General features: G+C 43.2%; 1 protein-coding gene across 1 annotated transcript in view; it reads left to right on the top strand.

Annotated features, from left to right (window-relative positions):
* The first annotated feature begins 1147 nt into the window (after positions 1-1147).
* Positions 1148-26893, top strand: part of LOC108575727 (acetylcholinesterase) — a 99196-nt gene continuing 73450 nt past the window's right edge. Inside the window, exon 1 of the mRNA XM_017938607.1 lies at positions 1148-2124. Within this exon, the coding sequence (XP_017794096.1) occupies positions 1329-2124 (796 nt within the window). The 5' untranslated portion in view covers positions 1148-1328. The remainder of the gene's footprint in view (positions 2125-26893) is intronic.

Here is a 26893-nt window from a genome sequence, read left to right as displayed (position 1 = left end):
AGACACATATTTCTGCAAATATACTCCAATTTTCCAAAAATCCGATTCCTCGTTACTCGGTGTCTTACAAGAAACATCACGATGTAAGAACAAAATTTGCAACATTATAGATGTCGCTACTATACCTAAAAGCGCCCCATTTTTTAAATTCTTATACAAAACTTCCTCGACGTAACTACGAAAATCTAGGAAAGTTCGTGATTTTCTCAATTGTCTTTAAACGACAAACAAGTAGTAACAGATCGATGCTTTTTCAATACACGTTGCGAGCCACCTTACGATCGTCCTCAGAAGCGATATCAACGAATTCGCTGTTTTCCCATTTATTACAACTGCCCATAGTTGAAGTCCGAAATGTAAGTGCGCGAAAAACAGCACGGTGGGAGTGGAGTAGGGGTACAATGTTAGGCGGCGTGAAATTGCTCGAGAACTGAATTGAATGCGCTAGGCGTGCGCCAACACTCGCCCACCATATCACCACTACCACCACCACCACTGGCAGTCCGCGGCGCACGCCACCCACTCGATCAGTCGACCCCGTGCACCGCGGCTCGCCGGCCGCCGCGCGATCCCTTTTGTCTCCACACGCCATAATCAGCCTGCCTCTTCTCGCTACACCACCTTCCGTGCAACGACAACAATAACAACAAGTGATTGACCAACTCCAAAGGGACACGTACACCCCACACATACACACATACACACCACATACGCACACACGGTATACACACATCGCGAGACACACGGAATATTATCGTACCGAGAAGACAGAGGACGATCTCTTGTGATTAAGGGATAAAGGGACAAAGACAGAGAGATTTGAGATAGAGAGAGAAAAGGAAAAGGGTGAAGAAGAGAGTGACATTCAGCGCGCGTGCGTGTGCCTGTGGTGTGCGTATGCCTCGAAAGGTCACGGTGAATTAGGAGCCGGCGTGGATTCCGCGCAAAAGCCGGTCCCCCACTCGCTAACTTGTTGAGTCTCTCCGGCCAGGTGTGCTCCACGGAACTCCATCATGACGGACCTGCTGCTCCTCCTGGCTCTGCTGGCCTCTGGTGCCAATGGTGTCGCACAGAGGAACAACGTGCACAACGATCCGTTGGTCGTGGAAACCACCAGTGGATTGGTCCGAGGATTTTCCCGCACAGTGTTTAAAGAGGAGGTGCGCGTATTCTATGGTATCCCTTTCGCTAAACCTCCCATTGGCCCTCTTCGATTTAGGAAACCGTTGCCTATAGAACCGTGGCACGGTGTCCTGAACGCCACTGTGCTACCAAATAGCTGCTACCAGGAGAGATACGAGTACTTTCCAGGCTTCCCAGGCGAGGAGATGTGGAATCCGAATACTAATATATCCGAGGATTGCTTGTATCTAAACATATGGGTGCCACCGAAGATGAGGCTAAGGCACAGAGGTTCGGAAACGTCAGGTAACGGTGAAAAGAGTGGTCTGCCGCTTCTCGTTTGGATCTACGGGGGTGGATTCATGAGTGGAACAGCTACGTTGGACGTGTACGACGCAGATATCATGGCAGCTGCCAGCGACGTGATTATAGCCTCCATGCAGTACAGAGTCGGAGCTTTTGGGTTTCTCTATTTGAACAAGCATTTCACCAATAGCGAGGAGGCACCTGGGAATATGGGTCTGTGGGACCAGGCTCTCGCGCTCAGGTGGCTCAGAGACAACGCTGTCGCTTTCGGAGGTGATCCTGATTTGATTACCATCTTCGGAGAGTCTGCTGGAGGCAGTTCTGTCAGCTTGCATTTAATCTCGCCCGTCACCAGAGGCTTGGTCAGACGTGGAATCCTTCAGAGTGGCACTCTGAACGCCCCGTGGAGTTACATGACTGGCGAGAAGGCGAACGAGGTGGCTAGGGTGCTGGTAGACGACTGTGGTTGCAATTCCACGATGCTCCAGGAGAATCCAGCCAGGGTGATGGCTTGCATGAGATCCGTGGACGCGAAAACCATCTCTGTGCAGCAGTGGAACAGCTACGGGGGCATCCTCGGCTTTCCATCGGCGCCCACCATCGATGGGATCTTCCTACCTAAGCATCCGTTGGATCTCCTCAGGGAGGCTGACTTCAAGGACACGGAGATCCTGATCGGCAACAACGAGAACGAGGGTGAGTGTTTCTTTTTTTTTCTTTTTCACGCGAGGATTCGAATATAGCTCGTTCGAGACTACTACCTGCTGCACGCTACGAATTTTTTCACTTCTTAGTCTCTCCAAGGTTCGAAGGGAAATCAGAGTAGTCCAGAGTTCGAACAGACAGGAAGCGGGAATCTTTTTTCTCTTTGAGTTCGGTTAGGTCAGCTACGTCATTCTACCTATTGAAAAGCGCACATATTACGTAAAGTAATGTTCAGCTGGACGGTCGCTTTGGATGGAAACAATGGTTCCGGTGTGTATTGTCGTTGGATAATGCGGACAGGTATTCGTTATTGGCTCGTGATCCGCCTTTCTCGTTAATGAAAAGCTGCGTCGCGCAAAACGCGGACGCGGGGAAAATCATTTCGCCGCTGGCTTTCTTAAAAGCGACCCACTCTAGCTAATTAACCTTTATGACCCGAATGCCTCGGGGACTTCTTTACGTGGCAAAGGCCGTCGGAGACCCCAGGCGATTCGAATGTCCCTTTAGAATCGGTGAAAATGCCAGGTTACGTAACTTTTCAGACTGGCGAAGATTCTCAGAAAAATCTGTCCGAGTAAATTGAACACGGGGACTTAAATCCGCTGGCGGATAAAAATATTGGTTTTACGATCTGAGAAGTTAGAGGCCTGAAAAGTCAGAGTGTCGGATCATCGAAACGCGAGAATATTGCACAGTGCTGTGAAACTTTTGTCCCGATAGTGTACGCCTTTTTGGGACCTTTAAATTTTCTACGGGAATTTTTCGACGAATCGACCGACCTCCACGAGTGTGAAAAATGACGAAGATCGATAGAGAGATTAGTAGATGGGAGTTTTAGAATTTTTCGAAGATAAGGCAACGATTCGATAGCGAAGATTCAATTTCTGATAAGTTATCTCTGTACGTAATGGAGGGGCATTAAGCAAGATGGTCGATCATCCATAAAAACGCGATTTCGATCTTTGAGCCGGCCATTAATTATCGTTTCTCGGTTGAACGGCCCGATGCAATTAAGCAGCTCGGCTCGTTTCGTTTTCATGGTTTCTCTACCCTAAATTAAACGACATTTTTCTCTTCCCGGGAGGACGGCGGAACGCGTGAAGGAAGGTTCAGGAATCGCTCTTAGGACCATAAATCAACGTTACTCGCGACGATTTCGAGACACTCTTTGAATATTTGATTGCCTGGCTCTTAACGCAGTCGCGTTCTCACGGTGAACAAAGAAAAATCGTGCAACCGGCCGAGACTGCGAGTAGATCAGAGGCAAGCTTTTTTCGACTCTACATGATTAATAGTGTTCATCGAGCACGCCTTTCCAAAGAGATGAGAGAGTAAAAGAAGCGGAGTCTGATAAATTTTCCAGTAGTTCTTCCGTGGAAGATGATTAATCAGCCTCGTCCAGGCGGCTTTTCATCAGAATAGAACGGATTCTTCGACTTCCTGCAGAGTTAGAAGGCTCATGATCGGTCCAGTTCATTCTGGATTCCAATCCGTGCAAATTGGTCGAGTCCGCGGTAATCATTTTCGATGGGAATTGGCCTCGAGTAGAGACAATCGGTCGATAATTGCTCTCCGGACACCTGTACCACCGGTTCTAGCCACTTGGATAACTTGGACCTGTGAAAAAAAGTGGATAGAAGTACCTGGTGGTGATTGGGTACGTCCACCTTCGAAATATAATTCCTTCGAATCACGTAAAATGGCAATTCTAGCCATGAGAGTCATTGGAACATTCGTTTCACTTATTCTAGAAAGATCTGATTTCTCCTTAAAAAATCGTTGGAACTCGTACAGAGTTTCATCAAAAGACCCAGTTTTCATCGTCGTTCTGTAACTATATTTGATTTTGCCTGTGGAAAAAGTTAGCAAATACACATGGTGCGTTCAGGTTAGGTCTTGAAAGACCCTGAATCGCATTTATTTCACGTAGGTCAGGCTTGATCCGACGCATCGTGATGCACGCGTAGCTGCATCAGCAATTTGCTCCATTCAGGGCACTGCTCGATATGATATCTTGTGCCTGACACCTGTGCAAATTCGCGTTGCGACTGACAATTGAGCGCCCCTCTAACGCTGAATCGCCTAATGCTGCCCTCGTGAACAGGTTAAACTCTATAATTCCGTCACTGATGCTATCCATCCTACAAATTTATTTCTCCCAGCAGAACTAAAGGTTAGAGTGATAAATTTCGCTCCTGTACCCTAGTAACGGAACGGAAAAGAATTTTTTTGTTTGGACGTAGAACAAAGGATTCGTGTGTTGGTGTTTGATCTGTGAAACTCCGACAGCCTAATTATTGAATAAACATTTCTTTTTTGGTAGGAGAATCAAAGATTAGTGTCTGTGACACTTTAGTAGCTTAGTATTGGGATAGATTCAGAGATTCAGATCTGAGGTCATTTCTGTTACACTCCTGTTGGATTATTAGAAGGAATGAGCGTGTGTGTAGTAGAAACTGTGTGTGTGCAGTCTTGTTCATCTCTAATAGATTGCGCAGAGACGTGCCTTCTTCGCGTATAAAATAAAGAAGAATTTATAATTGAAATACCATCTTTTAATTTATCACCTGTCAGAAAGTACTCTAACTCGGAGTAGGGTGGGCGTAAAATTAATTAAACGTGTCTACGTTTTTACAATGGTATACGTTACACAAGAATTATATCCGCGTTATCTGAGCGTCGTTCGCAAAAAGTGTGCTTCGAGGGTCTCGCGAAGAGTGAGGCCTCGTCGTCCTGCCGATCCCTGTCCACACCTACGTGAACAGGCCCAGGGAAAGGCCCAAAGGGGCGGAGTCACCCCCACCGAGCGCGCTGGGCCTGGCTTCAATATGTTCGCTTCACCGTCTTCGGGACGGATTTTCTCACGTACCTTAAATTCCAATAACTCCGATAGCTTAATATCGGGTTGGAAAAATTTTCTCGATAACAGTATCTTTGTTTGATTAAAATAAAATTAGACACTCCAGCGATGGATATTTCAGCGATACGAATATTTAACACCTAAGTTCTAATCGAACGAGCTTGTAAAAAAATGCACAAGCATGTGGACACCTTTTTTTTTGCGGTGGATTGATTCGATTGCCGTGGAAACGTGTCCTTTTCCGCGGAACAGCGCGCAATCTTGTCAATAATTCAGTCTACTTCCGGCGGAGCACGCGAGCCCGTCAAGTGGGCAAGAAAATTGGAGAAAGGTTAACAAGGGGTGTCATCATCCACTCCTTTCCATAAGGTCGAGTGCTCTTACAGCGTTAAGCGTCATTCTCTCGATCTCTCGATAACTGTACGACCAATCCGCAATAAATACTCGACTAGAAATATGTATAACGAATGTGATCGGAATAAAATCCATAGAAATGAGAAATTTCGCGAGGGGGGGGGGGGAAGAGGGAGAGAATTGAAAACGAGATTTGTTTAATTAATTTCCCACCATCTAGGAAATTAGGGATCTAAGGGCGAAACGAGGGTGATGGAGGAGCATGGCGTGTTTTCATGGGAGGTGCAATTTTGTTTCCAACGTTCGTGCAAGTTTGCACAAACTTCGGAAAATCCAGCGAACCGAATTCAAATTCTCCCTTCCACAGTAACCAGCCCGCCCGTTCTTAACTAACTTTTGCGTGGCACCGTCTGAATTCCAACGAGTCGTCTTGCTATAATATACTCGGCGTATCGTCGCTCAAAAAAGTTACATCCCCGAAAGCGTAACGTCTCTTTTCTGTTTTTCGCGGGAAAATTCGACAGGGTGGAAAGCGAAAGTTCCCACCCTTGACCCGACACGCCCACCGGGCCAGAATTTCCAGCGTTCCGCCATTTGCATAAATGAAAACAGACGAAAAAAGAGGAGAAAGAGATTCGTAGATGGGAGAGGCAGACGAAGCTCTCCTCTTTTTTTCTTCCATGAAAAAATAGCGGCGAATCCAGTGGCACCCGCTCTTTTGTTTACATTTTCTATTCCATATGCGAAGCTCGTTGAAGAATTCGTCGCTTGAAAAATACAAGAAGAAAGAGAAAAAAAAATGCGACAAATTCGATATTCAAACGGAATCGTCGACGAGCAACTCCTTAACGAGGTCAAACGACATGAAAGCACCCCGCGCCGCACCCGATAATTACATCAACAAGCTGTAGGATTATAATACACGCGTAAATTCCGCCGCTATTAACCGAATAATGCATCGTCCTTTGCCGGCATTAACCGAAACGAAATTATGAGGAAAGTACGACGCGGAGTAATTAGAGGCGACCGATCATTATGCTCGATGTCACTGTTTGTGTCTTCATTAGCCCCCACTGCGGTTACCATTTTTCATTCGGAATTGTAATACAACGATGTTACAACGTTACACGGTGTTTCTGGTTTAGGAGCTGGGTCACATTTTTCGCGTAATAAACGTGACCCTGATTTTGCCTCGTTATATACCAAAGACGTGCACGAATTTTTCAATTTTGTCCAGTAGATATACGGGGTGCCATCTACGTGAAGTGTCAGTTTTCTCCGAAATTATTAGCCAGATAAATAAAAAAAAAATGAAATCTAAAGCCTTCCTAAGATGCGTTTCATTTGTATGCGTTCCAAGAAATCCGTTTGGCTTTACTACATCTGTTTAGTTTTAGACCTAAACGTTTATGGTACGTGACAAAAGGCCCTTCGGTCCCAAGCAGGGTCGCAGGCAATTTTCTCAGTCCGTATACAGTGCTCTTGCTAGTGTCGTCGAGGTCACTCCGGAGATTGTTTAAAGTGCTTTATTTATAATAATACTGTTACAAAGTGACGTTGTGGTTCCTTAGATTTTTAACGTAAGACTAGACTTCCCTTTTTTTTTGTCAGACTTTACGTCTGTGGTGAGGCAGGAGGGGTGTTAGAGTTCCCTGGAGTATAGTAGCTCCTTACACTCTAAAATAAATAAAAGTTATTTAGTTACATGATTACATAGTAATAGCTGAGACTGAATAATAATTGAGTCAACAGGAAAACTTTGAAAAAACCTGTTTCGCATGTAAGACTAGACTTCCCTTGTTTGGGCCCAGTATTTATACGGGGCCCTACTGGAGGGGATGGACGCTGTGGAATGCGCGTGGGGTAGGGAAATTTCGGAAGAGGACTCGGAAAATCGCGGTATCGGGAAAAGCCATCTTGGGAAGATGTCCTAATGGGTCGGGCGAATTTTTAAGGATACCACCTTACTACCATTCGCATACCACAGGTCGGGTGGCGCCTACCGCGACACTAGCAAGTAGAGAAACGAACCGTCCTTGTGTCCATAAAACCCATAATCCAATAATACCGACTTGAAATTCGGACACGTTGAACGGTTCAAAGGGGCTGACATTTTAGAGTACAAAATTTCTCGGGATGAATTTCTTAGGGGTCGGAAGGGTGCAAGCCCGAATTTCTTTTAAATGGAACTGTATATTAATTTTTCATTATTCCGATATACGTTGTAAAGATGAACAACTTTTATCTGAAGCATTTTTTTGTTTATTCTGCGTAGTTAAAAAGTTACAGCGAAGGATAAATCGTTCAAGAATAATTTTCGGGTTCTTTTTCAAGGTTTCATATATCTTTCTTTTTGCCTCTCTTTTTAACGTTTTGGTATCTTTCTTATTACAATTCTCATAGTCATCGAATTCTAATATTGGCTGGTCCATATTAGTCCATGTTACAAAGCTAACAGCTTTGTAGCCAACATTTAGCTCATTAGATCACATTAGGTCACACAAGGAAGTAACCTGTGTAAATTTCTTCCTAAGAATCCTTGAATATATTTCGAGAAGTTCCTTCTGTGCGAACGGCAATTTATATAGATCAGTTGAATCGTTCAACTCGTCGAATCCCTTGGAAACACTCCGCGCGATTGTTTCGTGAAAAATATTTGCGGCTAACCCCCACAGTGTTTCCAGCGAATTAAAATTCGCACGGTCGCTCCTCCCTCTATCCGATATCGAAACGTCAAAGCGTCGGGGACGCGATTGTTTAACCGTTATTCACCGTGGAACAGCCGCGGCGTTTAAATTTTATCGTATCGACGTGATTGATAAATATCTCGCGGTACATTGAAAAAAAAAAAAAGAGAAGAAAAACGCATCGAACGATCGCTCGCTCGCTCGATTGTTCCTATCAACCTCTTCCAGTGGAGTTCGATTTTTCATCGAAGACAAAAAGACAAAATATGGAAAAAAAAGCGAGCGTAGAGTGCGACGAAGCCTTTCTTTTCTATCTTCACGTCTCGCTGATTTACAAACGGAGAACTCGATATTGCGACAATGTAGGTGTACGCCGCCACTCTGTAGGATATTTGTTGGAACGCAGTTAAATGGATTCCGAAAACCCCTCCGCGGGTAGTAGATGGCGGGACGGTCCGATTTATCGCTGGAAAAAATTTATCACCGTCCCGTGAAACTTCCCTGAATTTAAGGGGGCTGTTCCCCCTCCCTTAATTGCAGATTATTTAATCGCCGCGACGCGAATTAATTGGACCGAGTGTCTCGCCGGCGTTCCCATAGGGACCGTTTAGTGTTCATTCTCTTCGCGTGATTTATACCGCAGCGAGATACAAAAGAAGAAAGTAAAAGTAGCATACGGAATTAGGTGAACGGTGAGCCAACATCCTCGTCTAATCTTCAGCTAAATCTACCCGGGCCTATTTTCGGCCTGATCTAGATCTCGACCTGTGTAACGCGTGTCTGATTAGGAATGACTCGAACCTACTGCTAGTGATCGAATTGTTACGATCAGATTGAAAAGTTGCATACAGTAGACTCCCGTACAACGATTTTGCGACTACTGTTTTCATATAACGCGATTCCACGTACAGCGCGCCAAATAATAAAACACAAGAATTACCTGATTTAAGAATCAAATCTGCTTTAGCTGAGCTTTAGATTGTTTTTTTAATTTGTATAATCGCATTTTTATTAAATTTCAATGAAATAAACGATTTTTTACATACATTAATAATATGTTTTTTTTTTTTAATCAATTTCGTATAAATGCCATTTATTTTTAAAATACTGTCCTTGTTACGGAACGGGCCGTAACGGTTCAGATCGCCTTCGTTTCGGGTTGGTTAAATTCCAGAAATGTGTTCGATGTAGTTTTATTTAATGTTTAGTTCGAGCGGGTGACGTTCTAGGTGTATTGTTTTAGACTATCTGTCGATATTTTTTCTTTTCTTTAAACAGGTTTGCGCCTGTGTAGCTTGTTTCTTGAATTTGGTGTAGAGTCACCTGGCGTAGGTCCGCCCTATACTCTAAAAGAATTTGGAGAAATTAGGTAGCCTGAAATAAAATTTTTATTAATTTAAAAAGTACAGTAGAAGTCGTGCAGGAAAAGTTGCAAAAAACCTGATGAAGTTGCTCCCTAGGGTTGAACTGGGTTGCTCCCTAGAAGCGAGAGGAGATTGTGTGAGTAATTCACACTCCTGAAAAAGAAAAGAGATTTTAAGTTTTAGACTATCTGTCGACCTTGTGCGGGTACATCGGTTTTATACTAGTTTTGGCACCTTGCTTCCGACCAATCAATGGCCAGGAAAAGGGCCTGGAGTCGAGCGTCGCTTCATGGGTTCTTCCCGACTTCTCCTTCCTACCTGTGGCGGTTGCTTGGCGTTTTTGGTTTATAATTATAAAGGTGTTTGGTTATGATAATAATAATATTATAATAGTATCTAATTACAATAAAGTACGCCGAGACGTATTCAAGTAATTTATAGATGGGAAATATCGATATCTACATTTTTGAAAATTTTCAATATTTCGTAGAAATTTTAGAACGCTCTTTAAAAATGATTAGAAACGTAACAATACATTTTGTAATAAAGAAAAAATGTTACCTAATACCTAATTTCCAAGTGTTCCTAATGATTTGATCACCCACTGTAAATATGTCTAATCATAACTTGGGACTAAGTATGTATGACCAGACTTAACTTAACTTGTACTAATTCAATCCTTGTTTAGAGCTAGTACTGTCCTAGCTCAGGTCTAATGCAGACTTAGCAGAAACCTAACGAGACCTAACCACGTTTACCTTAAGATAAGCCTAATTTCGACCTGGTACTGTATTAACTCAGACCTAGCATAAACTCAACCAAGGTCTACTGAAATCTACCCACTGATATCCCGACTTCTATCTAATCTAAACCTGATCTAGGCATAATTCGTACCCAACAAAGTCTAATCACACTCGCTCCGACTCACACCTAAACCAGATCCCAGCCAGACTCAATCGAAACCGAACCCAATCCAGATTTAACGTATACACGTAACCTTAATCTAATCTGATCTAATCACGTAGCAGAGAACCTAACCTAGACCTAACCAAGTCCAACATAACGTAACCTACAGATCGAATCACTTAAAGTGTACCCAGGATCCTGCTTAATCTCGCATCAGCTCGTTTCCACAGCGAATCAATCGCTGTATCTACAATGGGACGATTTACAGGCTGTAGAAGTGTAAAGTTTACAGTCATTAGTATGGCACTATCAGCACGCTAGGTCGGCCGCGACAGGCCAGATTTTCATTAAGATCGTTGGCTCATTAACGTGGCAACAACAACGACAACGGCCCGGCACGCGAGCAAACCCGTGAAATTAAAAACGTCCTGTCGCCGTGCCGTGTTTTCACATCGGGCGATCCTTCGCGGCGAATTATTAGGTTTCAAACGGCAGGATTATTCGGGTTTCAAACGCGACTGTCTGCAATGCGAGAGCCTATTCGGCGTCGTTGGAATCGTCGTGGAAAGGGTTCCTCGGTACTTCAGTCGGTGCTCGTGTAATTGCGCGAGACAAATTGCCGGAAATTAGATAAGAAAGCGACGAAGAAATTGGTGAGCCCCCCTCCCCTCCACCTTAATTTGCCTAGTTAGCGAACTACACACTTTGCCTAACATTTCTCGACGAAAATCGACATTGCATTACTATGTTCCTTGGAATTTTTCTGCTGCGAATTTTTTCTCTCGAATGTGTCTCTAGTCGACGGACGTTAGTTTCCACGGTGCAATCGTTGTCCAATGGAAAATTAAGGCTAAAGGGTTGATCGAGGTAGAGGCGGTTCTTCTTTCGTGCCTTATCGAGTATCGAACACTTTCGCGTTCGGTCGTTCCGCTTTAAGGCTGCCGGGGACAGCCGAAAGGCTCGTTGCGGCCGTGCCACGAGAAGCCAGCTACTCGAAATATGTTTCGTCAAAGGGTTAAGGTCACGTTAAGGCTAGAGGGTCTCTGTTAACCCTCGTCGTCGTTTCGGATCCTCCATTATGCAGTTTCTTTTATTCGACTAGCAACCGCCGTGACCTTTCCAGGCTTCGATGAATGTTTCAGGCCTCCGGCCACCAATTTCTCCCACCTTAATTCAATTCGTCCATACCACGCGTATTTACATTTTAATGCGGCCGCCTGGACGCTGGTATAATAAAATAACGCTGAGAAAGAAAAAAATTACCGCTGCGAAACATTCGTTACGAACGAGAGCTGGTGTGTGCTTTTTTTCTGTACTGTTCATTTTCCACGCATTATGAATCTTTGAGAACGTGATAATAACGAGAATTGAAGCGGTGCAATTAGAGTGGTTGATGGTCAGGTGCGTAAATCGTTTGCCTGCCAACAGGAATGAATTCAGTTCGTATCCTCGTTCCCCCCTCTATCCGTGTCATTTTCTTCTCGTCACTTTTTCTCGCTTGGAAAAAATATTTTCCACCTTCCGATGTCATTTCCATGCGATTTCCCAGCGGTAAAATAATGTTGCGAATTTTCTTGCGTGGGAAAGTGGGAAAATCGAGGGCGGAAATGTAGGAAAGGCATGCGACGAGTGAAGCAAGAAAAAATGATGGAAAAAAGAGGAGGACGACTAAGACTACCCTCTGTAGTGGTTTCAAGGAGTAAAATACGATGGCCAAAGATGTTGGGATCCAGTATCGTCTAATTAGAGTAATTTAGACTCGTTACGTTCACAAAGGTGTGCGCGATCATCGTCAGAATTCCACTTATTTCTGTTTCTGCGATTTCTAACGGGTGTACCAATTAATCAGACGGTCTCGAAATGTGCATTTGGTTAATTAATCCATCCTCCAGTTTGATGCTTATCTCTAGGAAGACGAATCAGTCCGGAAATTGAGTTGCCTCTCTTAATATTTCGCCGTTGGAAAATTTTCCAGTTCGTTCCTTGACGTCCAACTTCTGTCCCAGGGTAACGTGATTAAGCAACGGGACGTAATTACACGGGAATAACAGTTTTGCCTGGAGAGAGTGCACTTATGAATGATGCAGGAGGTAATTAGGGTGGTTCGAAGGAAATTTCCTGGAGAAAGTACTCTCCATTAATTATTCCAGTCCTGATACTTTTCACGAGCATCACCCATGTACCAACTTTTAAGCCATGGGAAAATTTCGGACGTTCCATTATTACGATCATGTCTTTTTCTCGTGAATTTCTTCTCTCTTTCTCTCGTTCTTTCATTGGAAAAATGGCTTCAGAATTCCAACGTTTTACGGGCGGCACATACGCGGAGAAAAGCGTGTATGCTTCAGCTTATGAGCAACGCGCATCGGATAATTAAAAGCGCCATAAAGAATTCCGCGGAAAAGGCACTCCGTTAATTACTTTTTTCTCGTCTTTTGCCTCGTGTTTTTTTTTTTTTCTTCTTTGTGGAGCCTTTTAAAGCGGCCCGGCGCGTATTTTTTCGGGACACGGGTGGCGTAATCTTCTCCCACTGTTGGTTTCTCACTTCGATCCTTTAATCTGATATCGACAACCGGGCCAGCTGCTGCGATTCACCCCACGATTTGTCCGGCCCTGTTCTATCGCGAATTAGAGCGAACCGAAATTTTCCAAATTTCGACCTCCGCTGTTCCGAGAGAAATTGGAAAAATTGAAAGACGAATTAACGCTGGAAAATTTTCTAAAAATACTGTTGTAAAATCGAGAAATTTTGGAAAATTGGAAGAAAAATAGAGAAATTAATAGTGGAAAAATTGACGTTGGAAAAATTTGGAAATTAAAAATTCGAAAACTGTCTGTGAAGAAACGTTGGCGAAGATTGGAGAACTTGACAAATTGAAATACAATTCGAGGTATTTGAAAATTCGAAGCCGAGGACACGATAATGAAGACAGATTTCGTTCGTGCTCGTGTTTTCGTCGAATTCCAACCCGAGAACGTTCTCGAGGATTCGAGTAAAAAAAATCCGCGCGACACGACAAGCGTAATTGCGCTCCGATTTCCAGCTGGTGTTCGTGCATCTGATTTTTTTCGTGTACAAGCCAGCGCGACACGACACGCGATTCCAGAACATCACGAATCCCCTGAAAGCGTTACGTGACAATTTACGAGGCCGCTTAAGTCTAATTGCGAATTTACGGTTGTTCGTTTCTTCAGAACCGAGCTGCGTGCGTTTCACGAGCTTCGAGTTATGGTATTTCTCCCCCTAAAAAAAAAAAAATTAATTACACCTACTCCCATGAAGATAGGCCTTCAACGAAGGAAATAATTTATATTCACTTTTTTTCTCCAATCTCAGTTTGAACTTCTTTCGAGGAATTATTCCAGTTTTCAGGAATGTTTTCGTAAACGAATATCATCACGGAGCTGCAGTCGGCCGCGGTAGCGTTTTCCAGCGGTTACCGTGCCCGGAATATTACCGATAAACGGCCGGATAAGCGAATTACATCGCCGCCACACTCTTCGATGTTAACCGTGCCTCGAAGAAACCGAGCATTCTCGAATCTTCCACTTCTACCGGCAGAAATACCGACTTTGTACGCCACGATTCGCATCTGAAATTCATGAAACATTCCCCGCGACCCATCCTCGCGTTTCTGACACTCGCGGTCTCATATAGGATCCCCGGAAATCCCCCTTTCCTCAGAAATCTGCTCTTCCATCCTTTCATTTATTAACCATCTATTCGAACCAGACATCTTTCTAAAAACCTTTTCGAAAATAACACAAGAGATAAACTTTGTCAACGTTCGGAAAAGAAAAAAAGAACCAGGCAAAATAGGTCTACTGGAAGTGTTAGAAAATTCTCGTTTAAACATCGAACAAGAGTGTCGACAATCGGATGGCACTCGCTGTACAGAGGTAATTAAAACACCGTGCACGATCAACAGAGCGTCACGTACTTTTCTCTCGGTGGTAATGTAAGCCGTAATAGGGGCTCGCCAATCACTGGCAGAATTCCAACCGGTCCACCCCGTCCGATGCATCATTCTTGTGGCCCGTTTTGCTGCATCAGGATAGCAGAGAGAGGGTGTGCGCGCACACGTAGCATCCAGAACGTATGACGATAGTCGTGGCCTGGAACGTCAGGTGGCCAGGGATTACCTCGTTAGTATACATTGGCTCATATATCCGCAGGCAGCTGCATAGAGGAGCCCTGCCATCGAATATGCAGCGTGCCTGCCATTTCTCCTACCCGGTGTGTCTGTCAGTCTTCGATTATGGATTTGTTTTTTTCACCGATGACGACCGCTACCCACTCCTCTTCCATTCGAATTCCGTTTCGAACCGATTTTCCGATCGGAGATCGCTCTTTTCTCGCTCCATCTGTGCTGTGTTTTATTACCTCTGCCTGGCGCCCCGTGTTGCTTTTATTTTGCTAACTCTTTTTGCCCCACCAACACTGTCACACGGATTTTCCACGGGAATCCCCGAGCAGCCAAGAATTTTTCTTCCGTTGTGGTATATTTTTCGAGGATTTTTTTAATTGGGGTCACTGCATGTGGTTCTTCACTCTGTGGGGGATTTCTGCCTTTTTTTTTTCTATTGTTGAGGGGTTATATTAAATAAATGACTCGTGTGGAGTAAGGTAGGTAAGTAATTATATTTTAGACGATGTTCACAAGACGGACGCACAATTAGAACTGCCTACAAAACGTGGTGACAGGGTGTTCTATAATTTATACCTGGGGTATCCGTGGAGTAAGGTAGGTAAGTAATTATATTTTAGACGATGTTCACAAGACGGGCGCACAATTAGAACAGCCTACAAAACGTGGTGACAGGGTGTTCTATAATTTATACCTGGGGTGTCCGCAGGCATCTCCAAACCATATTTAGCGGACGTGTAGAGAAACTCGCTTCTTCCAATATTTTAGGATGTCGATTTTTCCACGCAGTACACATAAAACATTTTGCTTCAACAGGTATCACTGGGATTTCCTCTATGTGCAATTTTTTGGGTAATTCTTCAATTCGAATTTGGAAAAATTCCGCAAAACTTTGAGATTATTCATGTACACGTCCTTCAATCTCCACTTTGTTTGATAAAAACTATTCATTATACAACGAAGCATAATTTCTTGCGTAATTACTCGACATAACCTCACTTTCCAACAGTTTCGACGTTCATTTTGTGGAAGAAGCTAGTGTATTGTAAAATCTAATGTAAAATTGAATTACTCGGCGATTAAATGTTGAGTGAACGATCAGCCAACAAGCATAGCAGACTTTTTAACATAAACGTCCGACAGTTGTGTCACTATCCCCCGCGCAATCGCGCGCTGATTGTATTTGGCGCGGCCATTAGGTGATTTAGGATTACACGATTAGCGTCAGACAGGCTCGAGCGTCCCATGAATATGCATGCTTCTTGTTTCCATCATTTGTATAGGCAGTCAGTTTTCCAATTTCCCTCGATAGCATCAGTCGCCATTTCCTCGCCGATGGCGTTGCGTTACGCGCTACAAAATGGCGGTTCATTACTCCTTCACTCACCTCGCGTTCGCATTTCGTTGTAATTCGCAATTAAAACCTGTTTGAACCTCGTTTAAATTACAGAACGAATCTTCTGGGGGGAATTCGATGTTCTACATTTATTTTGTTACACTTTTTTGGGAATATGCCGAAGTTTTTAGTATAAGTGTTCACTCAAAATGGTCGTCGATCATAAAAAGGTAAACTGTTGGATCATTCTCGCGATTTCAAAGGCAAAGACGGACTGCTTTGATTGGATAGATAAGCGTGCCCGAGTATGAGTGCTCGGTCCACTTCCTACGAATGAAAACACACGTGATTGCTATCGACATTCGTCCAAGTCCCACTGGAATACTGGCTACGTGTTGCTTCTTCCACCTCCCCTTTAGAATTTCAAATTTTACTTCTAATTTCTAATACACGTACCTATTTCTTCAAATTCTAAAATATTCTTCTATTTTTTTTATTTCAAGCAGTTAAAAACTCGTTTTGTGGGACCTTTACCTCTCTCCAGGTTTTCCGTTTCTTCCTTATTCTGTAATTTCTGTGTCCGATGAGTTTTTATTCCTCTTCGTAGTCAATTTCCTTTCAGTTCCCAAAGTTAATTTGAATTTGATTGTCTAGATTTTCTAACTTTTTTTCTATATCGTTCAATACTTTCTTACTCTTGATCTACAAAAAAGCCTTCATGAAGTTTCCACTCCCTCTAGTGTCCTCTCAAGTCAATTTACTCGATAATCGGTTGATCTAGAAGTTTCGACGTTGTTCCCGAGCTGTCAGACGCACGCTCTGTAGACGAATAAGAAACAAGGAGTAACGTTGTTACCCAGACGAGACTTGGCGACGGGCCAGATTCAACAGATGCGACCGGACCGCGTTGAAATCGGCCGAAATTGAGACGAATCGCCCCGATAATGTCTGTGAACAGTCGCCTCTAATTGGCTCCTTGAACGAGTGAGAAAAAAACGATCTTCTGTTTAATTGTTATCCAGTAATAGGGATTTCGATTCCTTCTCAGCCCCCTTCAATTCATTTCAATTCATTTGGATGTCGAAAAAAGTGTGGAGACTTCGTTTATTTATCGAAACTGGTATACAGAAAAATTTGAACATTTATTTAATTTAATATCATCATACAGAATTAATAAATTTTTTTGATACCTTAGGTTTCTGGTTAACCTAACTGAGTTTAAAAATTTGTTAAAACTTACATGGAGAACAAGATCTTCGAGTCGTCTCGGAACATCTTTCGTTGAACGAAGAGGAAAGGGGATAGTTAATCGAGATTCGAGAGAAAAATAATTACGATGTGCTATCGATACGTAACAAATCAGGTGATAGCCAACCGATCGACACATTTACGAGTGATTATCCGAATTGTGGTTTGTGGCCACAGGAGTGGTGGACACTCGAATCGCAGGATATCAATTTATACGCGTTGTTGGGTATTCTAAACACGGTTAGCCGAGATATCCATCGGTGTTGGCACGGAAATTCAATTATCGTCTCTATTCTCATCTCTTGGAATTTTTCTCCTTAAAAGTGTCATTTAGGGTACTACAACGAATTTCATTAATGATATGGAATATTAAAGGTGTTATTAATCACGAGTCAAAATGGCAGAATGTCTAGCGTTCTCGACTGCCACTAAAACGACTCGAGTTCAAAACCCAATTCTCCCATGTCATTTTTTCATCATTTTCATCGTTTCAAAAGATTCCTTTCTACCTTCCAATGTCATTTCCCATCTGCAAAATTAATTTCCGAATTTTCTCGTCTGGGAAAATTGGTAAAAACTCACATCAGAAATATGAAGAAATTCCAGTAGTCGTCTAGAATTTGTAGTGGCCCAATACTATTCGTGAAAAATGAATTTACCAGTGGTCGGAAAATGGAGGAATTCAAGCGACAAAAATCCCCAGAAAACGTTTCACTGAGAAAAATATAGAGACCCAAAAGGCGCGACAAGAAAAAGGAATATTTCCAGCCAGAATAAAAACCGCCAGACGCCTCGAAGAGGCAGCAGCCCTCTGCCTGAAACGTGGTTGGCAGATACTCGGCAGAAACCAGAGCACGATGGTTAATAACGCGTCCGCGTGGCGTGTGTGTATCCCCGGCGTTAATGTCGTCCGTTTTCGGGCCGGGAATGTCGTTTTTTCGCGCTCTTGGCCTGAGAGAGAGAGCCGTGGCGAAGAAGGCTTTGTGCATCCGCTTCAAAGGGGACGCTTTAACCGCGTCTCGCGGCGGAAAGGAGTGCTTTTCCGTGCAAAGTGACGCGACAAATAAAAGCCTTCCTTTGTCCGTCGCAATTTTACCCCCCTCCTCTGGTAAAAAGCGTCGTGATGCGTTCGTTAAGCGAAATTACGCGAAATAAATTAGTCGTGCGTCAAATGCAGCTCCCAATTGAACTAGAACGAATTTGTTTCGAGGTGAATCCTGTGAACCAGTGTTGTAATCCGGGCGTCTAACGAGGGATAATAATAACAATGCCGTTTTTATTACACACATTGTACAGATGTAAAGCTCGAACCACACTTAGAACTGCTACCTGAGATACGTGCGAATGAATAATTAACAGAGAGAACGTGGAAATTAGAGGTCTACTATTATTCCAAGCTTGGAGTAACGTCACAAAAATTCATCAGGCTAACGTAGTTTCAACGTGGAAGAGAATTATTTCGTAACTATCATTCGACGTGCTCGATATAGCCTTCGGACACGATTCTGGACGTTGTTGGTCCGAATAATCGGTAAACAACTGGCGCTCGTTGTTGCAAATTAAAAATGCAACGGCGGAGAATCCGACGGACGCGCATAAACGCAGCACACCTGTTATTTATTATTGCAACCGCGCCGGAGGCGGGACGAGTTGCATAAAAGCAGGCGGAACGCGCTACAGTCTGGCCACCTGTACTGATTAATATTATATCGAGCGCGGAATCCCTTTCCGGGGGAACGTGTCACGTGCTGGATGAACAATCAACCATTTTTCTGCCGAATGATATTCGAGCTGGATTTTTCTCTCTTTTTTCAAGTGGAAAATAAGTGGATTCTTCGATTATACGAGTTCAGAGGATTTCCCGCTAGTTTTAATGGAGAGAAACGAGGTGCATTCGATAAAATATCTCTCGGAATGATTATTCAAAATTCTGCTTTCATCGGTGACCGATGAATTCAGACTTCTACTTGTCCCTCTCTGTTCATCTGAGCGGGAAAAAAATGGTCAAGGTGTCGCTAGAGATCGTACGTACCTATTTCACTACAGCAAAGGATTTTCAAGGGATCAGCTGTCAGAGATTTAATATTCCACGAGTCCTCCTTGAGCAACAACGGAGGGAGAGGATAATCTCTAGGAATGATCCAGAGTGGAATCGTTGATGTAGCGTAATTGCAAACGGACAGAGGAGCATCTGGCCATCCAGACAAGCGTTCACGAAAACGTACGAGCGTCGCGTCGTATCCTCTGTTCGAGGGACAAATGGAATTCCCAGGTAGCTGAGATGCGTTCGAATTACGCGACGCTCGAAATTATTGCTCCACTGCAACCAGATCACTGTCATTCTATTCGACGATCACACGGAATCCCCCTAAATTTAACAAACAACACTTTCGATACCCGCCAACTGTACAGTTGAAACCCCCCGTATTTCAAGATCAGTTCCAAGATCTTCCACGGATATCTGAAACCGCGAATTAACAGAACGCTGTATGTTGGTACATGCTTAACGGTAAAAATTCATTTATCCATTAGGCGTAATTTAACGTTAACGAAAATAACTAACTAGGGAACCTCGGTAACCCGAAAATTCCGATTTTTTTTTAAACTTTGCAGGTTTGTAGAGGACCTCGAGAGAAGTACCGGGTGATTCTTTTTTTCGCCCTTTCTCGGTTCTTCGGGGTGAAAACAGCCCTTGAGTGAAGACAAGCGTTACCATATTTCCCTGTACATACACTACCGGCCAAAAGTTTCGAATCACCTGCTAATTTACGGTAAAATTGAATCCGCTGCTAATTTTTTATAGATTTGAAATTGATGTTGCGGAGATCGATAGTATTTTACCTTATTTCGATTGATTCGAGCGAGGAAAAATTGGTTAAAATATTCTTAAAATTGATAACTTTATTCTGGAAATTTTTGTATAACTTGTAATGCACAGTGATTCCAAACATTTGGCCGGTAGTGTATATCTTTAAAAATATAGCAGATATGAAAAGATGTTTATACTAAAAATTTAACGGCTTTTTGTGCTCTACAAGACAACACAGTTAAATTGATAAAAATTGTTTATTTAAATAAAATATCTTCCACCACTGTTGCGAAAAATTTCGAATTTTCTGTCGTATCAAAAAATATGTCAAATAAATGCAGATAAATATGCTAAATATGTCGAAATTACCGAATAATATAATATTTAAGTAATTTTTCGAAGAACCGAAAAAGGGCAAAAAAAGAATTGCCCGACACTTCTCTCGAGGTTCCCTATAAATCTGCAAAGTTTCAAAAAACTCGGAATTTTCGGGTTACCGAAGTTCCTTTGTAAGAATAAAATAGAAAAACGTAAGATGAAATGAAAAGTTTTCGGGTGATCCACTTCGTCTGATGAATTTAAGAATTTAGGAATTCTCTATTGAACTTTTTCGGACCGCGGCCAACGTGAAACCGCGGTTGCAACGGTTCCACTGTGCTCGTTTAGCAATTTTTCAAAATTTAAAACCAACGGTGCTTTAATTGTAGCAACTTGGACATTTACGAGCCCCGGGGAAGATCGATTAGAGTTTAGGAATTTTTCTTTATTCCAACCACTTGGCAAGAACACTCGCGGAAGTTTCCGCAAGAAAAATGGCCAGTGGCGTGTTACAAGAAACGGTGGAAATATCTGAAGTGGTGGAGGGACTTCGAGACGTTCGAAAATTTTCCTCCGTTCTGACGAATTAGACACTCGACGACGAACACGAGTAACAAAGAAAACCCCGGACGGTAACTCCTCCAATGTACAAATTGGCCTGGAGAGTTGGACAGGGGTCGGGCAGAAACGGGGGAGGGAACAAGTAAATAAGAGGGTTGATTAAAGGAGCCCCGGTTTATACGGTCTCTTTAAGCCTGTCCGCAAAAATTGGGCGAAGAGCCATTCAGCTTGTTACGCCGTGTTTTCGGCCCGTTCTGATCTTGGACTTTTAATTTAACCTCGTAGCAACAACTCTGTAAAAGGTTATGCGGGTCCCGTTGCGTCACCATCTTGCCATCTCGGTTTAATAAAAGATTCACTCGGGAGTTTCGTAACGATTGTTTGCACTTTTACCTATGGATAGTATTACGGAGTTGACATTCTGGATGTTCAGAGAAATTCACCACGGCAATTGTATTATACAGCACAGTTTTCTGCGACAATCAACATCCTTGCTTTAGTGGTAACAAATTTTATACGTTGGATTATTTGCTCTTAGAACATCTTAGTGGCTCTACCGGTATTAACGCGTTCACTGCCACGCCAGATTTACATGTTCTGCTCAGTGAGCCACGAGAAAATTTTCGTTATTCTAAGCATAGTGCTTTATTATTATTACTTTTTTTTTTTAATTCAAAATAACGTCTAGTTAGCTACGATGTTCGAAATTTTTAGTTGATATTCGTTTTATTTGAATTATTCTGAACATTTGAGCACCTCTGATCACCGATGACCACCGTGGCCTTGCCGTGGAAACAATCGCCGGTCACAGGTGACGAACGTCTTAATAAAAGATCGGAACGTGACAAGCGCGAAGGTTGTAAAATAGCTGGTTTTCACGAAAATGATGAAAAAGTTGTGTGAAACGGCAGAGTGAATATTTATGAGGAGCCACCGGTTGGTAAACGATAGCCAAGGTTTGGTTTCACGATTATTACAGAGTCAGTGTGGCCAATCACAACTGCCAGCTAACCCGTGTGTTGTAAATGTACTTTGATGGGACATTAAAATGCATGAGCTGTTTAGAGCGCCGCTGGAGGAGGGTCCTTTGGCTTTCAGGGGCTCGCCGCGTCAACAGGGTCACGTTAAATACTCCACGTCGCGGCTTACGTTCTCGAAAACAGGCGTTACTACCTAAATTTCCACTACAACGACAGCTGCGAAAAGTTTCCGTGCGATGAAAATTTGTTTCTCTCATTTCTGATATGAAAATGACAATATATTATAACCGCGAGCCATTTGGAAGTATAAAAACGATACGAAGAATCAAAATTTCGATTACTTCGCTGGCGCAATGATCCTAGCGCTTGCACACCAATCCGCAGGCCTGAGTTCGATTCCTGGGTAGATTTGGAAATATTTTTTCCGTGATTTTCCTCGTGGACTCGAGCGTAGGGTGCTCCAAACAGAATTTCAAGATGGTGGGAGAAAATTTGAAAAAGGAAATGGCACGGAAAATTGGGAAAGTTGGCGGAAATATTCTGTGCGAAGACGAGGATAATCTGGAATCTTCTGCAGGCGAAAATTAGGAAAATCGTGGAAATGGGGGGAAAGCAAAGCTGCTTACGATAACTGAGAGAGAAGATATCCTTCTGGGCTTTTAAACATCCACGGAGTTGCCGAGCGAATAGGGCTTCGCAATAATAGCATTTAAGGAAATTGTGCGCCTGGAAAAGTTCCCCGGGCTGCGAAGAGCTGAGGTGGATTTCCATGAAGCGAGGAGGCGATCGTTGCAAACTGCTGGGAAAGTTAGCCGGCTCTAAGAATGTGGAAAAACGATTCTCGAAGCAGTAGTCCGTTGCACAGCAGCAGCAGTAGCAGCAGCGCCATTAAACTTCCCCTGCGCCGTAACATCGTAAAAAACGAAGTTGCTATTACCAGGCTGCTATCAGAACTACCTTTCAATCACTTGGAACTGTTCGTATCCGAATTGAAAGTAAGTTGAAAAGAATATCTAGGCCAGTGTGTCGCTCGATCAAGAAGAGAGACTAAAAGCTTCCGGCAAATTCGAATGTCCCCTCCTCACCATCCAAACCCCATTATTCCTCCCACCTCTGACCATTTCACCCGCCTCGTAAGGAAGCGTATCGTATTTTTTATGGACCATATTTCTCCCTTAGTATCTCATATACAGGATTTAAGGGATCCCGTTAGGGGGACATCTGTTATTGCGTGTAAAAGGACAAGTCCAAACCGTCTCGGTTACACGATATCAGAAGTTAGCGTTTCGAAAGTGTGCCCAACGGTCTGAATAATTCATATACCCCCCGCTCGCGGAAAATCCCGGACGTCTCATGCAAAAATTCGGTATCCGCTCTATTTCAAGGAGATTCCACTGTCTACTTGAACCCAGGGATTAATCGCCAGTGGACAGAGAGAATTCGAGCAAACTTTGTGGTCTCGAGTTGGGACAGAATGAAGAGACCAGGACCGGAGCAATCCTGCTCGAACCGCAGATCGATCATCGAACTTGGGTCTGGACAGCCAAATCCTCGCGATATCCAACAGTGGAGGGAGGGAATAGCTCAGCTCTCCGACAAGAGGAAATCTTCCGATTCTTTTCTACGAAGTTTCCTCTTATTGGATAAACTTTTTCCTCTCCGAGTAAACGCACTTTACGGTTACTTTTCGCGAGGGTTTTAGAGGGGGAGAGAAGTTAGAGGAGGCTGTAAATGGCCAGCAGCAGCAGCTTTTCAGAGGAACGCTGGGAGAAGCATTCATCGTGGTTTAGCCGCGGACAGGAGGCTGGCCTGCCTAGCTGGCCAGCAACGAAGTTCATCCACGAGTGTTTCACGACACGGGAGAGCCAGGAGCCGATAACGAATCACCGTCTGGGGCTCGATAGCTGTGTAGCTTACCCTACATACCTCGACCGTCATGTTTTAATCAAGCAATCAATAAATTCTCGGGCCGGTTCTCACGGCGCTAAAGCGCGGAAGTCGCTCCCGGCCACGTTAAACGATTAATCCTTCGCCTTTGACCCGGCTTCCGGTTCCGAACTATTTTTTTTTTCTCTATCGCTCTGGGATCTACGACACTTTTTTTTTCTCATCGTTTTTCGGCTCACTTTTACGGCCGCAGAATTTTTCGCGAATTTTTCTCTCTTTTCCCGCTGATATTTCCCAAAGACAGGTTCCATATTTGTTCTCTGGATTCTTTTTTTTTTTCTTCTTACTCTGGGATCTTTAATATTTTATTTCGTCGTTTTTGCTGTCACTTTTACGGCTGGTGAATTTTTCGTGAATTCTTTTTGTTCGTATTTTGCAAAGATTCTTGGTTTATTTTTTCTCGATGCATTATACGTATGTATATTGTAATTTTCATCGTTGCAGCGGCGTAAATGAAATTCTGCGATTGTTGCGGGAATATTATTTTTCCGTGGATGATTATAAAGGAAGAAATTTTGCTTTCGATATCGTCGATTCGCAATCTGCTCGAGGCAGCCGCTCTGATTGGTTCAGAAGTCTCATTTAAACGGTCCCCTTGTCAAAGGGCCGAGCTTCAAGCCGCCACTTATTTGCCGACTGGCTGTTTACCCATGGAAATTGATCTGCTCAGTCAATTAAAAAGACGTCGCCGTTTGAGTTACCTGGAGTGCGAAACTTCGCATTAATTACCATAAATCCGTTAAACAGTTTCAGTTTTATAATGTTTCTCGGGCAGCGAAAAATTCTTCCGGTTCGAATCCCTTTCGTTTGCCCTCGCTTCTCGAAAACTCCATTTCTGGTTCAAGTTGCAGAAAGTTGACTCAAATTGATATAAAACAGATAAAACTGTAATTAGCGTATTAAATTGGAGAAACATTTAGTTTCTCTTATTTTTCACCACTGACAAAATGTTTCCACAATTTTTAAACTCTCCCCATTGCCTACACAAATTCATTTACAGCAAGAGCGTGGCAGAAGAAACAATTGATCAATTGGAGGAAGTATTTGTTGAAATAATGGAGAAATTTTTTCTCCATGGTAGAATAGAGTTTCCTTCTGTTAAAATTGTCACTTTTGTCCTCGATTATTCGAAAGGTCGATCGCTGGATCGAACGATACGAAGATGAGACAGGTGGTATCCGGTGACCACCGTGAAGCACACATTGTAACGAGGCAGTTGCATCGACGTAGAAGGTATCGACCGCCGGTATGGGTCACGTTTTGCATAATTGATCGACTTTCGCGTTCTTTTCCTCGTTCCTCCCTCTTTAACCGGCCGCTCACGTGCCAGCGCGAAAAACTTTGGAGAGCGGAAACGCTGGAAGAAATGGAACTGTGTGACATGGAACTGAGAAGTTAAGTTTCCCGTGTAAGGGCGGGAGGGCAGGAGGGACAGTTGCTTTTTCTCGACTTATAGACGGTCTCTTTCTCTTCGCCGCGCTAACATTTACGCCGGACACGTGTTCGCTGGCATTTCCGCGATTTTCCACGAAGTGGACTTAGCTGAGAAGTCGAGTGACACAGAGACGTCCGCTGGGATAGTTCGACTCTGAGAATTTTCTACAGTTGGAAATTCGGAATCTTCTAGCGGAGGAATGTGGGAAAACTCACAAGTTTAACAAAATTAGGAATTTTCTGGATATGGGAAGCTTCTCCGGTGGGTAATTAGAGAAGCGGAAAATCTGGGAAATTAGGGAAAATTTGCAAAGTGGGGAATGGGAAAATTGTCGAGTGAAGTGTCACGGAAATGGAAAGCTTCTCCGGTGGGAAATTAGAAAAGCGGAAAATCTGGGAAATTAGGTAAAGTTTGCAATGTGGGAAATTAGGGAAATGTGAAAATTGTCGAGTGAAGTGTCAGGGAAATGAAAAGCTTCTCCTGTGGGAAATTAGAGAAGCGGAAAATCTGGGAAATTAGGGAAAATTTGCAAAGTGGGAAATGGGAAAATTGTCGAGTGAAGTGTCAGGGAAATGGAAAGCTTCTCCTGTGGGAAATTAGAGAAGTGGAAAATTTGGGAAATTAGGTAAAATTTGAAAAGTGGGAAATTAGAGAAGTGGAAAATTTGGGAAATTAGGGAAAATTTGCAATGTGGGAAATTAGAGAAGTGGAAAATTTGGGAAATTAGGGAAAATATGCAAAGTGGGAAATTAGGGAAATGGGAAAATTGTCGAGTGAAGTGTCAGGGAAATGGAAAGCTTTCCATGTGAAAAATTAGGAAAGATTGGCGAAATAGTCGGTTAGAAAAAAATGGAAAGTTTCACAAATGAGAAATTTGAGAAGCGGAAGAATTAGCAGAGCGTTAAAATTCTCCAGATACGGAATTGCACGAGCGGAATATTCTGAAGCAGAATATTCTGTCGTGTAATGAAACTTTCTGATACAAATACGTGTACAAGGAGACAGAGGGACGGAAACATGCCTCGAGGAGTATTAGAAAAATCCCTCATTCTGAAACCAGAACGCTCCAAAGGCGCCCAATTATAGTGGAACAAAGCACGACAAGGGGCGGAAAAATGAGGGGGAAGCGGGTATTATCGTACATGACACGCAACGAGCAATTATTTTCCCTTCATTTACTCGACGCAACAAGTTTCACGTGAACGGAATCCTAGTCTCGGCTGCTACGCTCGCCGCCACTCGAGCATTTCCAATGCCACTATTCCATCCGATCGAAGCTTCGATTTCAATGCTTCCCCTTTTCTTTTCATACCCACTCGATCTCAGGGAAAATCCCCGTTCAATTCACAGTCCCCAGTCTACGTACCTGCTCGATCGAGGCGATCAGACACGGTTGACACTATTGTTGAAGCCTGACGTGGTTGCGGTTCAACTTTACCAACTGGACGAACTGAACCTGACCTAACTTACAACAGAAAGGGGTGAAATCGGAATTATTCAGGATTTCTCTGCAGATTTTTATCATTTGCTTGCTACTAGTAACAACAGTAACTTTATACCACTATGAAGCATCAAGAGAGCACTGAAAGGTGTAAAATGTCGAGGAATATTTATTTATTCATTTATTTAACGGGATAAGAAAGCTTTAGTGCAAAATAGCAAAGATATTCGCGAGGGATACTTTTTCTAAGTCCGAGCTATCCGAGCATCGTTTCGCCTCTAGCACCGTCGTATACCGAATCGAAAAAGACGATTATTTCGCAGGGAAAAGATTCTTTTAAAGTCAAAATTTTTTTTTCTTCAATTC

Source organism: Habropoda laboriosa, unplaced genomic scaffold (genome assembly GCF_001263275.1).
Source record: "Habropoda laboriosa isolate 0110345459 unplaced genomic scaffold, ASM126327v1 scaffold295, whole genome shotgun sequence".
NCBI classification, from domain to species: Eukaryota; Metazoa; Arthropoda; class Insecta; order Hymenoptera; family Apidae; genus Habropoda; species Habropoda laboriosa.
The sequence above is the reverse complement of the archived record's forward strand: the minus strand, read 5'-3'. Positions and strand labels throughout refer to the sequence as shown.